Below are 15,698 nucleotides of genomic sequence, written 5' to 3'. Positions count from 1 at the left end.
GAGTCAAAGGGGGCCCACCCAGGGTTAAAAAAATTTGTCCCCCCCCCCCCCATATAACAAAATTTTCTTCTTTCCATCACGCTAAAAATCAAGGGTAAAAAATAAATAAAATTTAAAAAAAATGGGAATAAACAAATTTAGGTACAAGAAAAATGGCAAAAGCAAAATAGATCCATAAATTACATTGTATATTTCGTTTTAACCCTTGTCCTAGGTAAATAGAATGCATCATAAAAGAATGCGGCATAAAAGCGGCTTTTACTTTTGGTAGAAAACAATCAGAGACGTCATTTCAGCTTTTTCTTGGGGGGGCAGACAAAGATTGGTCAAATTTAATTTTTTTGTACACCTTATTGAGTTATAAAATATGAAAAAAATAAGCTTATTTTTAAAAAAATATTATGTAAAAAGCCAAAAAAGCGCCGCAGGCGAAAATCTTTTTCCAAAAATCTTCACATGGTCAACAAAAATCGACCATCAAACTGTGTCACTAAAAATCAATTAACTTAATTTCTACCGACTATCTATGTACATACTTTAACTATGCACATAATGTACGTTATATTATAACAATAAATAAATAAATAAATTGGGATTATGCGATAATTCGAACTCAGAATCGACCACTGATCACATTTACATAATATAGAAAAATGTGTGTGGCTTTGTGTGCATGTTTCTGTAGTGTATGTTTCTGTGTGTCTTTTTATTATTTTATATATGTATATTAGTGCTTCCAATCCCGGAAGGTTACTTCAGCACCGGGATTGCGGTCCTGGGAATTTCCGATCCCGGGATCCCGGTGCTATCACCGGGATTTCAAATGTATAAGAAAAAAAAGTTCAATTGCATGTTTTCATATTTCAAAAACGTTCAATTGCATTTTGCAAACTCTCCCGATGTTTCACGCAAAAAATACTCCCATATTGGCGTACTAATTTTGGGAGTTTGGCTACATTCTTTAAATTTTCGGTTCGCATCCACACCCATCCACACCCCTGAACGTATCAAGCTGAAAATTTATATTTGTATTCTTTATGTACTAAATTTGATAAGGTTTTGGTCGGAAAGCAATTTTATTAAATAACTAAAACTTTTTCGGACCGAATTCGTTACACATGAAGTTTAAATCCATCTCATTCGTTGTTTAGGGAGAGAATGGACGTCTGCAAATAAAATAAAAATACGAGAAATAAAATCATTTGTTATTGAACCGATTCAGTAAAATATTAATTTAAAACCTTTCCTGAAAACAAAAAATATACGAACTTTCGGAAAAATAAACGTGATACATCTGTTTTTGAGACAAAATAAAGTAAAGGGGACCTTGCTAACGATTTGCTCCATAGGATGAAAAATTTCTAAGAATTTTACCCGAGGCATACCACTTAAAAACCAAAATATACTTGCTTCAAAATAATAAAATATTTTTTTTTTCAAAGCATATAGCAGCGATTATTTTATTAGTTTACCCAAAAGTAACATACATAAGAAATAAACGTATCATTCATAGATTCGTAGTATATCATTAATCATTAAATTCATAATATTTTCTAAATTCACACTATTCCTTAATTTAGGGGGGCGAGTGCCTCCCTATGCCCCCCCCCCAAATTACGTCCCTGAAAACAATGCATTATATTTTCAATTAATGTTAATCGAAAATCTGGATTTTGGGGAGGGGGCCCCTATCGTATATTTCTTTATACATGGACGTGTCTACATAGATTAGGAATAGATTTTATATTCGGAAACTGTTTAAAATTGTGTATTTAAATCTTACTATATCGTTGAAGTATAATCAAATGTTATTTTGAAAGTATGAAGTAAATTTAAATCGAAGGTTGATGATGAATCGTCCTATCAAAATTGTTTTAAGCAATTCAGTTTATATTATTCACGGAAATTTGTTTATTCCCATTTTTATTTCAGTAGGTAGTTGTTACATAGGTATATACATAAACTTGAGGTTGGAAATGGGCCCAGGAAAAGGGCCCACGCAAATATTGAAACTTACATTTCGAGCCTAATAAAAAAAGTTAACCGATCCTTGGTCTGTTAAAGCATGTATTAGTTGTTTGTGTATATCGTAAGAAATTTGTTTTGTTGAAATACCCAAACTTTAGGTCCCAAAGTGCAATATCCTATAAATTTTTACACATGTGAAATAGTTAAAAAGTTATTTAATTTTACTGAGGGCCCATATTTTCCAAGATAGTGGGGCCCACATGCCATCGGGCATGTTCGCTTGTATGGCCAGTCCGCCACTGTGCATATATGTATGTATGTATGTATATATAATATGTATGTATGTATGTATGTATTTATTATGTAAATCTACCATCGTAACTCGTAAGCTCTGGTGTTACCAAACATGTCTACTGCTTTAATGTTTGTCGACTTAGTGCGTCATACCTTTCATTGATTTTTTCCACAGATTTGCAAAATTTTATATAATTGCTGAAACTCTTTATTTCAATCGTAAGTTGCATATACACATTAGTGAAGTTCGACGAGGATGGGGACTCATGCTAATTTGCTATATGCGCTATAATTATATGGTTGTATTATTTTAAAAATGAATAAAACCATATAAAGTCATAAAAAATGTACTCATATAAATTTATAGATTATAAGTTTGAAATCATATTCAAATAGTTGACACGTAGTAATTAGGATGTTTTTTTTTAATTTGACAAGGAACTGTTTCAACAATGAAATCAGATTAATTGGCAAATTCTGATAGTAAACGATGGACTTGGATTCACAAACATAAAGTTTAACTAGCAGCACTGCATAAATTCTCTTCAATCGAGGTCAATCCAGGGCTTGAATCCAAGAACCTCTCGAGGGTTAGCTTTAACGCAACCACCGCGTAACATTGGGGGCTTAATTTTTTTTTTCATATACATACATATGTATATATTCCAGGAAAACCTATCCCAGATAAACCGCAATGCGCTTTCCTCGCCAATTATACCAATTGTAGTTGCTTATAAACCCGAATTTGTTTATATTATAATATGTATGTTGAAAACCATTATCCATATGTATATTATTATATGTGTGTGTAGATTTGAAATGAAACGCAAAAAAATACTGACAATTGTTGCAGCACGGAAAAATTTAATTCGTTTCGCTGCGGAAAATGGTGGAAAAATTGAGAAAAATCATTTTAAGAGTTTCGTATAACAAAAACGGAAAAGACAAAAGAGCTGTTGAATTATGTAATTTCAAGGTTTTAAGTATGACAGCGTGTGCCGATGATCCGTTGAAAATTCATTAAAATTTTGACGATTTCTAAAATTGGTAAAACCGTAACGTTTCACGCTAATTTAAAAAACATGCTTGGCGATTATTATTTCAGGCGAAAGTCGATCAAGCCCAACAGTACATAAAGGACAAGGAGTTGGACAGGGGTTTATTGTATCAGAGGCAAATAGAGAAAGTTCAAGGCGAAAAGGAAAAACAGGTATAGTACTTATAATCAATCACGTGTCGGGTGACTCGACCTTTATCAAATTACAAAGTAATCTTTTGTCTGGCGGGTGAAGGTAAAACGGATAAAAGAATAATTGTGTTTTAATAACTAACTAACTAACATTAATAATATACGCAGCATCTTATTATATAAAATAAATTAACTGAATTTGGGAACAATATATAAGTACATAACTACATACATATAATATAAACAGCTAATGGCGTACGAGCTATTATTACTCAGATTTTTCTTCTTATGAACTTATATGTACAAATGTCAGTGTAAATGCGATTTAATACGATGCATACTCAAGCTTAAGTTCTATGAATATTTATTAAACTTCAAAAATAATAAAGCATGTTTGCTAAGCTGTCAGCAACTAGTGGAGTTTGGAGTAGGTTTATGGCTAAAATATTAGATGGAAAGTAGAAGAGGGAGGGAATACCCAAGAGAATGTAGAAAAACTTAATTGCAAATAAGAATACGGTGTAGATTTGAATGGATGAATATAATTTGAAGTACAGACTAGTTCTTGGGACAAGGATGTTGATAAATATGTACATAATGTAATGAAGAGGGTTGTAGCATATTGTATAGCATTTATATTAAAGTAAATAATGATGATTTCGTTTTTTAAACATAGGATTCGGATAAAAATAAAATCTCGACGATGCACGCGGCGTGGTCCCATCAAAGTACTCAAGATCGACCCAGGAGACCGTCAGGAACCACAGCCGGAATGGTTTTTCCGAGCTGTGGTGATCGCTCCATGTTGGAGGTATGTTGTAGTGATTACTAGTGGTGATAGTTACTATTTTTTTGGCTTTAATTGAATGATTTTCTCAACACGAACAGATGACGGTGAACTTTCAAGCATCAGCTCGTCCTAATCGCGGTCCTCTTAAATTAGGAAGAAGCATTGAAGTTCCTGAAGAGTCTTCTGAAGATACGATACCTATGAGTGACTTTGAAAGGGTTTCCGGTAAGATTTAAAAAAAAAATCTATACGATACACTGAACTTATGTAGATGAAACATGAACCCAGAACTATTTCTCATCTGGTTCAAATTTTGTCGCTAAACTATGCATTAAATCTTCTAATAATGAAGGAATTGATTCTATAATAAACCTCACTCAAAAAAAAAAAACATGTGAAATTGCGCACATGCACTAAACAAAAATACTATTATAATTTCCAGTGTTTTTCAATTTTAAAAATGTAAAAACAATTGATTTAAATTGACTGAAAAACAGCAAAATATTTTAGTATTTTTATATGTATGATCAATTTTCTACACGCTCTTCTTTCGTGTTAATAATTCTTTGTGCCGATTTTTCGTGTCCAATTTTATATCGGGTTGACATGATACGAGTGCACTAATTTGGTCACTTGAACGTTACTCGTAATGTGGCAACGTTCGAGTGACCAAATTGGCGTACTCGGTGAGTATACTCGTAACGTGTCAACCCGGTATTATTCGACTACCAAATAAATGAAAAGGGAGAACCGTAGAACCGTCTCACCAGATCGGAAAAATTGTCGGTTGTTGATATATTCTCAATATATATACATTTGGCAGCTTTTAAACGTATATTCGGTAGCTTTTAAACGTATATTCGGTAGCTTTTAAACGTATATATGTAAGTATGTATGTATGTAATTACTAGAAACATTTTTTTTGGGCATTTTACTATTAATGCTTAATAGATGCTAAAATTCGGAATAGATGCTAATAGATGCTAAATTCGTAAAATATGCGAATAGATGCTAAAATAACAAACAAAAGTGAAATTTGCATAAAATTTATAAAATTAATAGACAATTTAGAAGGGTCTTTCTATCCCTTTGCCCATTTATTATGTGAAGAAATTGAGGGGATGAAACAGAGCTTGCAGTTTACCATAGACGGTGTTTTTCCTGTCAAAACCAAGCAACTGCTTTTGTCTACTACTGTATACAAAAGAAGACAGTTGGAGCTGTGTATCCAAAAGGCTGCTCAAAAAAGCGTCTTAAAACTCGCACTCAAGACTAAATGAGACAAATCTATTCCTCCGAACATTGAGTAAACTATTCAATCCATCTGTGGCAGGTACAAAATCTAATATTAATATTAATGAAACAGTTTTGTTTTTTAGAAACCTGCCATTGTTTAATGTATTAACAGAAGCTCAATGTTTGGAAAGATATCAGCACATTTTAGACAATTAATAGAGAATATAAAAAGTGAATCCACGCCGGATATATTGATATTATTGATGACAACAAAAATTAAATATTAGAGTTTGGTTGTGCAGCTCTAAAATGTATTTGGTGTCTCGTCAATAGTGTGGACGCTGAAAGGTATTTTAGTAAATACAATATAATTGTTATCGATCGTCGCACGAATCTCACAAAAGAATCTGTAGAAATATGCTCCATCTCGAGTTTTAATAAATTTTAATTGGTATTATATCTTTATATTCATATTTTTTGTCTTTGTATTTTTATATTCATTTTTTTTCATTGTAATTTTAATTCCAAAACATTTTTATCATTTAAAATTAAACTCTTCATAAAAATAGATGCTAAAATTGAACATTTTTAATGCCCTATAACGCTAAAATGCAAAATGAAAATGCTTAAAATTGACAAAAATAGATGCCCAAAATACGTGTCTCTAGTAATTACTAATAAGTAAATCATGCTGCTGCACAGTGTGGACGTATGCAGACCAGTCTAGACATTCACGATTTTAATATTTTTTGAAAAACTATCATCGTTTTTTATAGTTAAATACCTATACTTTGATGTACTGTTAATAAAATTTGATTTAGTCGTGTCAAATTTGATCAAATAGATATGTAACGAAATAGATATATGCTATGTAGGTGCGATTGTAATTTCCAGGTTGGAGGTCAATTGTGGTCTAATATTACTCAAAAATTTATACTATATTCTAATATGTTTAAATTCTGATTATAAATAAATTCTGCTAAAAATATAAACTGTTTTTGTATAAATTTTGATTAGAATACCACCCACGAGTTTGATATTTCTTGTAAAAATTAAAAATTTCACGAGAGTTTTTAAAGTAGACCTCTGCTCGACTTCACTATAATGTTAATCAATTTTTATTAAAGTTGAATTATTCAACTGTAAGAAACTGCAAAAATTTACTGCCACATATTGCCAGTCTTATTTTTTTACGTTAAACTTTTATCTTTATTTTGTCAATTGTTACACGGATAAATAAATTTTGACCTATTTGTGTATCATCATTATTGATACGTAACTTTTCTGATATAATTTTTCCCACTGAATACTAATATGATAATTAGAAATATGTATATCAATCGTACTGTTTTGTAATGAAAAATGCAATTTCCCCTTTTTGAAATTGCACAGAATAGGAGTTCGTAAGTTTAAAGAAACCGATTTCGTTATATCACCCATTTTTTTAAAAATGGGAAATCCCTGATGCATTCAACTCTGATATTTTTTTTGCAAATATTTGAAAGTGTGTATACCAATTTATGTAGTTAGCGGACTTAAAGTGAAAACGCTATAACATATATATTATTGTACATTTTTTTATGAGTTTATTTTTTTTATTCTTAATTATATATTACTTTATGAATATTGGTCAAAGTTGAAAAAAAAATGAAAAACTGAATTCTGTATGGAATAACTTCCATACAGAATTCAGTTTTTTTAACACTTCCGGTTCATAGATTTGTATTAAAATCTAATCATATCTGAAGCTTTATATTAATGCAATTTTCAGTTTATTATGTGCTATATATAGTTTTTGATTTATGTACATATATCGTTTTTAAAATAAAAACGAGCGCGTGTCTAGACATATCTGCAAACAGCCACACCGTAGCGGCGTGAGATAAAATACTGCATAGTTCCATTTCGCTGTACTAATGAAGCTTTCCCTTTCAGACAAGGAAAGTTCGCTGAAAGATTTTCCGACCGTGTTGCCGAACCTAAGCATTGAGAAAACGTGAGTGCACTGAATTATTAAAATTATTGTGTTTCCAGGAAAAACCGCACTGACATAGTTTTCCCTCGCAAAATTTGTCGAATCGCAGATTTTGCGCTACTGCGCCACGACGCAGACGCTGTAGTACTATGTTGCAAAAGTCCACATTCAACCCTCAAACGGTCAAACGCACAATACTGCATAGTAATATAAATATTACACAGTTGAAAACAATCGACTTACATACAGAAAAACCATCAATACACCCGTAACAAAATAAGGAAAAATATTCATAGAAAATATCGCATTCATACATATGTTATGTTATATAAAATACATCCCTTCATTTCATGTTTATGTATATCATCATTTATAATGATAGTGTAAAAATCAAACTACATACATAAATACAAACAACGGAATATACATACATAAGTTACAGTAACTCTCAATTGAAAAGGTAGACCTCGAATGAAAAGAATGTATGTACTTGTTGTATGATTTTAACTATTTTTGCGGTGCTTCTGGTCAGATTTGAAAAATTGCGACTTTGCCAAGTTGATAGTTGGGTTTATTGTGCTTCAATTCATTGATTTACTATTTCATCTTCATGAAATTTCCCTCTAAAGTAAAAATAAAAGATGAAACCGATGATGACGCCCGTCAAAATGTCATCTACTGGTTCAAGAAACAGTGACAGAGTTTTTAAAGGTCGGATGTCAACGAATAATATCCGCAGATGACATAAAAGATGAACACGATTCTATGAATAAGATTCCATACTTCTCGGGACGCTGTAAGGCGCAGACACACTGAATCGTACGGCACGGCTTGTCTAAGTAGACTCCAGCTGTGATGGGCGCATCCTCGTATCATTGTTAATTCGTGCGATCTTATTATTTAGACGAGTTTCACCTACATTTATTCAAATATGGGAGTCACAGTTATCAATCGCTTTCAAACCCATGTCATATAACAATAAAATATCACAGAAAACACTGCAGAGATGAGCTCTGGCCTGGCATAGATCAGGCGTGCTAGAGTCATTACTGAAAGGTAATTAATTACCTACAGTTGTATACAGATTTTACACTCCAAATCGAACATTTTACAAATAAAATTGAACATTTTACACTTCAAATTGAACGCTTTACAAATCCAATAAAACATTTTACAAATCAAATTAAACAGTTAAATAATTTATTCATCGGCTATTTATTTACGCACATAATAATTTAATACATAAATATAATTAAGGATTATTCTTAATGAAAAAGAATTAGTTAAATATATAACATAAATTTGTCACACTAAAATAATTAAAAATAGTATTCTTTTCATACATACTGCAAATAAATCTTGATGAATTACAATTTGCATGTAGTATGTCTACATACATAATTAAGGTGATTTTTAAAATTTAATTATACGTGCAAATTTTCACATTGACGGTATCTTATGTACGTATTTCTTAATTTTTTTTTTTTTTACAAAATACTTTAAAATGTTTAATTTGATTTGTAAAGTGTTCAATTTGATTTGTAAAATGTTCAATTTGGAGTGTGAAACCTGTATACTTATTTTGACCTGGGAATTGTGATTCTGAAAGTTCGTTGGTTCGTTGGTTATGGTGGAAATAAAAAACATGTTTATTGAAAAATACGCCAAACCCATTCAGAAACAGGATACTGTGAAGTAACTCTGGCCCAGATACAGGGAATTTTCATGTTTCGTAGAAATTTGTGATTTTTTGTTGGTAAAAATTTACATTTATTTCTAACTGAAACGTTTCCAGGAAAATAAATACATACGTAATACTGAGAAAAGCCATTTTCATATTCACATTCATAATAAGCCCATAAGAATACATTCAATCCCCCACAATGAGCTTTGTCAAAAGCTTTTCATTAATTTATCGTACATTCTGCTTTCGAAAAATATGCGCTTCGGTCGTTTTCGTCATTTTTATATTAGTCATGGAGATATTTTTTTCAACAAATAAAATGTATGAAATTGAAAAAAATCGATACAACCGATATTTATTTTTATAATACTGGTGGCACCGGAGACCGATTCCGGTAGCACTATATATATGTATTGCAATTTACCATCACATTTCATTTACCGGTAAACGATGAACCATTTTTCCCACTTCCGGTATACCGGTATTTACCGGTCAATAACATACCGGTATTTACTTCTCCTAAGGCGTTAGCCTGAATAAAATCATAAATAATCTAATATATAATTTCGAAAAAGACTGCATGCATATAAGTATGTAAGAAAATATGTAATGTTGGTTGGGAACTGTTGGGAAAGTTTTTAGATTCGCCATGTTTAAGCTGTTTATATTATAAATACTGAGCGAAGCCGGGTAAAACAACTAGTTAAAAATAAAAATAAACCGATCAAGCTTGAGATTTACGTAAAATGTACATGTAAAATGTACAAAATCGCATTCACCCCTCCACTCGACCCGCGATGGCCAATTACATTTTGTGTCAGTTTCGCATTGCATTTTGGTCAAGAAATACAACTTTCTTCGTGCGTATAGCGGTCGGTAGAATTTGACTTTTATTTTTTATTAGTTTTGAGTCCGTGTTTCGTATTTTGAAATATTAAGATTAATAAAATTTCAATATAAAATACGTAAGTTGTTGATATTATTAATTCACTCGTGAAATACGTATATCCAATATATAATTTCAAAAGAGTTCCTTTTACAGTTCCGTATTCGGATTATATTTTCAGTTCTGGACCTGGATTGCTTTTATAGTTCCGGAATATGGGACTAAAACAGGAATCCAGTTCCGGATTCCTGTTTCAGTACCGGAATAAAAAAAAACAAATTAATGTTTACTATTACATAGATTAGCTGCACATGTATGTTTAACCCTTTGGCTGCTACGAGGTTTTTCAATGTCCAAGCGAAAAATGCTAACATTTGTAATTATTTTGAAAAAAAATAAATATAATATTTTTTTTTACATACTTACTTCGCCGAACGCGCGTAATTTTTGTAATACTTTATATACATTTTTAAGAAGCAGTTGTGGACTCGTGCTCTCTCTTTCTGTCTTGCTTTTACATGCGTGCGTGCGAAAGAGATACCTACATATATACACTAAATAAGTTTTGACGATTGTTTTCCGACGCATTATTTTTTTCAATAATCTATTTTTAGACATCGATGTATCCTTACAACATGCGATACATTTGAAACAGGTAGCGGTCTTTCTCTCTTTCTTTCTTGGTTTTAATTGTGAACGTGTGAGCGAGACACACAAGGATGCGAAGTTTCTAATAATCAAATAATTTTTCAACATGTATCATAAACATTTTGTAAGCATTTCAGTTGCATTTGATTGATTGCACTAATGCATGACGTCTCGTGACCTATATAATTGAAAGCGGATTTCTATTGTTTTTTGCCATTTATTTTAACTCTGCAAAATGATATCGGACAGTGAAAGTGACGAAAGCGAAATAATAGCTCCTTGCCGAGGAACTCGACAAATCAGCAGCTCTACTGATTCTGAAAATGAATTTATCGACAATAATCAACTCCCAAGTAATAACTCCTTATATGACTTTGACAACGAACCCGAAATTTACTTTGATGATGAACCCGAAATTGAAGAGCTTTTATTTAAAAAATTGATAAATATTTATAAAGCTTGATTGAAAAATAAATATAAATACGTATATGTTTCGTGCCACTGATGCGCTGGCGGCTCAAAGAAAGTAATGAAATACGACAATTAATGACGACAACAACGATCGTCGTAGCAATCTTCGCCGATTTCAAAACAACGATTTATCGTTGTTCTAGCAGTCAAAGGGTTAAGCGGTTTTTATTATAAATACCGCGCGAAGCCGGGTAAAACCACTAGTATTTTATATATTTTAGACGATAAAAGCTTTTGTCGACGTCATGTTATGGACAGAAAAACTTACAGTAATATTATTAAAGACCTTGCAATTAATTATATTGTAATAATATTATATAATTAAATAATAAATAATTAAAAGAAAATAAAAAATTATTTCACGTCCAATAAAATACATACATTAAGTCCAATCGTAATAGTTAATTTTTTTTTTAATGATTTATCATATTTATTGATTTGCCAATCATATTTATTAACTAGTCTGATCGCATTAATTACGATTTGGTTGGTCTGTGTTGCCACTCTTAAGCAAGCATTAACGTTGCCGCTTTTACAAATGCATCTTTTTGGACATTTAAAACAGAAAATAAACAATTTCCAAACTACCTAATTTACCAAAATACGCCATTTGCATCGATTTTTAATGCAAAAATATGACTACATATATGCACTTAATTCGCGATAAAATAATTAACGGTAATTGCTTTTCCAAATTATCCAAATATCCAAATTTTGCTGATTTATCGGTAAACCGATAATTCAGCTACAGCTAATAAATGCTACTGGTCCAAAACGATCGTGCGATTATTAGAGTTTGCCAATTTAATTATTGTTGAAACGATTCCTCACAAATTAGCTACCTACCTTTTATATGTCACCAAGTATGTAGTTAATTTTATCAATTATCTGGTCAACTTTTTATTTATCCCCATATTAATTTGTATTGAAAAAGTCCAACTAAAATTTATTAAATCCTTACGCTACCGTTTTCTTACCTACGCCCATACTACTTACTGTTCCCGATATTTTAAAAATCTTATCCATTAACAATCTTTCTGTCAGGCGACGACTCACCGATGCTCCATTCTTTTTTAAGCTCCTTAATGGTTTGCTTGATTGTTCCGATTTACTGAGTAAGGTTAGTTTCAGGATCCCAGTTAGATATTCTAAGCACGTTGCACTCTTTTCACTTAATCCTTTCAAAACCAATTCCCTAAAATATTCCCATCTACAGCGTGTTTAACGTATGCTTAAGAGGGCTGCACAGCAGCGCCTTGTCCATACAAACGTACTATACTTCTCCCTTCCTCAATTATGGCACTAGAGAAATTATTTTTTAATATGCTATGGATATCCACCATTGGGGTGCATCTATCGCTTTATTTTTTTGATTAATTATTTTTTATAGGAGCTAAGAGCCGCCAAACATCTATAAAATCGCCTCTTTTTTACACCCACGAAACAAGTCCAGCGTGCTTATTTAACGGTCGATTTAAAAAAAAAATACGCCGATAGATGCACAAAAAGTATCTTTCTCATACCGATGATGAATTTTTTTAAAAATTGCTCCTGTTTTGGAGGAGAAAATAGGAGAATACGAAACCTCGATTTTGTCAATTTAAAATACGTTTTATCTGATCGAAGCGCAACTGTCGCATTTACTCAATATATATATTGATATATATTATCGCATTCACTCAATATATACATACACTCAATATATATATATCGAAGAAAGGAACGGTAACAAAATTAAGGTTTCGGGTGTACAGCCCTCTTAACGGGGACCTGAATGAGGTTGATCTATTCGGTATTTCCTTACATTAAATCAGGAGAGCCTCGATTGATTGATCCATTTCTGTTTCTATTTCTATTGTATATTCTTTATCCAATTATATTTTATCACTTTATTTTTAACTATGCATTGTCCTATTTAGTCATATTTTAGTTTTTATTCTTTTCTTTTTCATTTGTTTGTCTATATGTACTAGATATATTATGTATTTTGTGAAAATCTAAAATTGGGTTCAGATGTTATTTTGTTATATGTATTCTTTATTTTTTTGAATGTCTACATCTCAGGCCTGTTGATTTTTCGATAATTAAATAAATTTGATGGCATAAAACTACTACTTATTCTTTGATAGAAAGTTCAAGTTAGGTTAAATTGTTTTTAATGACAAGTTATGTTTGCAAAATTTCAAGAAAGCTTTTCCATACTCCGTTTACACATTTTGTTAAAAATGTTTTGACTGTCCACGAGGAGACGTCCTGATTTTTTAATAATTAAATAGGGGGTATATTCGGGTGGGTCTTGGGACGCTTCAGGGTTGTGCAAGGGCTGGACTGTGCGCATCGGCTTCCCACCACTCGGTGACCGTCCGTCGCACAGTTAGCGCGCCCACACACCCCTCGACTCTCCACGCACGTGCTCCACGACCCCACGACCCCATAGAAAAACATCATAAAGAGTAACCCCACCCCACCCCCCCCACTTAAATCGAACCCTCAGATGATCGCCCTCACCCCGCCGCCGTATTCACCGAGCCGAGAGACAGCCCTGCGCGGCGGCCCTTGACCAGGTGAGTCAACGCCACCCCAAACCCCACCCACCCCCCACCCCACCCCCCACCCCACCCCCCAACCCACCCCCCACCCACCCCCCAACCCACCCCACCCACCACCCCACCCCCTACCCACTTATCACCCTCTTATCACGGTCGATCACCATCGTCGAGTGGTCTTTGTGCGGTTATTGTATTATGTAAGGGCGCGCGTACGCGGACACTATTCGCAAAAATCAATATGGGCGTGCGGGTTGGTGCGGTGCACTTCCCGGCACTTTGTCGACCCACCCCCCCTCCCCCCACCCCCTTCCGCCCGGTTATTTCCTTTGTGAGGGCGCGGGAAAACCAGCTTTTCCGGTTTTCCCGTAGACCACGTGCGCGTCGTTACGAGACGCGCAACCGTAACGTGAAAGTTATTGTAGTGTTATTGTCTCGCGATGACGTATCACGGCTCGCGATAGTAAAATAAGTCATTTTTTGCCTTTTTTGATTCTGAATAAATGTGCAACTTATAGGATTTTTTTACAATCATTAATTGATGTACACACATACATGTATGTATGTTTTTTGTACATTTTAAACCTGCCTAATGTAATATTAACCGTAAAAACTATTTGTAATCGGGTTTTGTTTATTTATGTTCATACATATATACATTCATATTTATGTGTATACATATATATTTTGTTTTTTATTATTATTTATATTGAAGTCGTAAAATTTTTGATTATTATGAACTTTTAAAATCAAAACTTTGCCGATTCGCAAAAAAATGTATTTAATTTTTCGTGTTGTTCTTCGGTGGTTCTTAACGTTTTTCAGTTTACCAGAGATTCTACTAACGTGGGTGAAAACTCGTCTGCTACGAGCGAAAAATCGTATCAATGATTAAATCAACGTATTGAACGGATTTATCGTTTGTGTATTTGTCCACAATGGTTTGAAAAAAACTGTACTGTTTTTTTCGTTATGTTCTTCGGTGGTTCTTAACGTCTATCAGTTTACTAGAGTTCCTACATACCTAAGCGGGTGAATACCCGTCTCCTACGAGCGTAAAATCGTATCAATAAGATGTACAACGTATTTATCGTTTATGTCTTTGTTTGCAAAAATACATAGTTGCGGGTGTTTCAAGGATTAAAAATGTTTTGGTCAAAGCTTGCAAACCCTTGAACAGAGAGCTTCTAATATCTGCATATAGAACAATTCTACGGTTTCATTTAAAATTATACTTAATTTGCTAAGTAAAAATTTTAGGTTCATACAACCGATAGCACAAAGGAAAGTCGTATATAGGGAAGGAGTGAAGATTTTGCTAACCTATACCAATCATTATAACTGCATCCATCATAATGAAGTGTGTATTAAAAAAATTCGCCGATGGAGCATTGTTTAGCATTTTGAATCCTTATTTTGGCACATCGAGTATGGCCGCCATAAATTTCGCGATTGGTATGTACATAAAGCATCCCCGTCCATAGTTATGTACATATGTACATGCATATTGCAACGATGCGCGCGATATGTCTCGCTCCCCCTCCCCTAATTCAATTCCTGGCGATCAATGACAGGATGTGAAATTCCCTTGTTGTCTGGATTGAACTACCAGTTTTAATGAACTTTGGTTTAAAGCTGGTGAAAATCTTAAAACGGTTGATTTCCCAAATTTTCGCAGCGGCTCCAACGCACCAACTTTAACAATCAATATGCGTCGTTTCCATTCAAACTATCGACATATTCAATGCAAGCTAATTTCTAATCAGGGCAGAGCTGGGTGCTTTCGCTAATTCTTAAATGCACTTTATTTAACTTTTTTTTTTACGATTTACAATATAAAATTTTACTTCTTATTAGGGCTGTGGAGTCGCTTCAAAATTTACCGACTCCGACTCCAACTTCGCTTTGACTTTATCATGTGATACGCCTCCGAGTCTAACTCGGACTTAATTGATTTTAGTACGATCGACTTTTCTTTCCAACGTATAAAATTATTAGTTGTTAAAATAAT

The 15,698-nt window shown here is 33.0% G+C and overlaps 1 protein-coding gene across 20 annotated transcripts in view; it reads left to right on the top strand.

Annotated features, from left to right (window-relative positions):
* The window catches only part of Hk (potassium voltage-gated channel subfamily A regulatory beta subunit hyperkinetic), an 81,876-nt gene that overhangs the window by 8,093 nt on the left and 58,085 nt on the right, over nucleotides 1-15,698 (top strand). For 14 of the 20 annotated variants that reach the window (XM_077445844.1, XM_077445849.1, XM_077445835.1 and 11 more), the window contains 4 exons: nucleotides 3,368-3,472; nucleotides 4,128-4,262; nucleotides 4,340-4,466; nucleotides 7,413-7,473. In XM_077445844.1, coding sequence (XP_077301970.1) covers nucleotides 4,155-4,262; nucleotides 4,340-4,466; nucleotides 7,413-7,473 — 296 coding nt within the window. In that variant the 5' untranslated portion in view covers nucleotides 3,368-3,472; nucleotides 4,128-4,154. Of the gene's footprint in view, nucleotides 1-3,367; nucleotides 3,473-4,127; nucleotides 4,263-4,339; nucleotides 4,467-7,412; nucleotides 7,474-13,491; nucleotides 13,706-15,698 lie in introns of those variants that run through there. The other 6 variants (XM_077445854.1, XM_077445853.1, XM_077445841.1 and 3 more) reach the window with 2 other exon arrangements.

Source organism: Arctopsyche grandis, chromosome 2 (genome assembly GCF_051622035.1).
Source record: "Arctopsyche grandis isolate Sample6627 chromosome 2, ASM5162203v2, whole genome shotgun sequence".
Lineage (NCBI taxonomy): Eukaryota > Metazoa > Arthropoda > Insecta > Trichoptera > Hydropsychidae > Arctopsyche > Arctopsyche grandis.
Note: the sequence above shows the minus strand (reverse complement) of the source record. Positions and strands in the feature narration are given on the sequence as shown.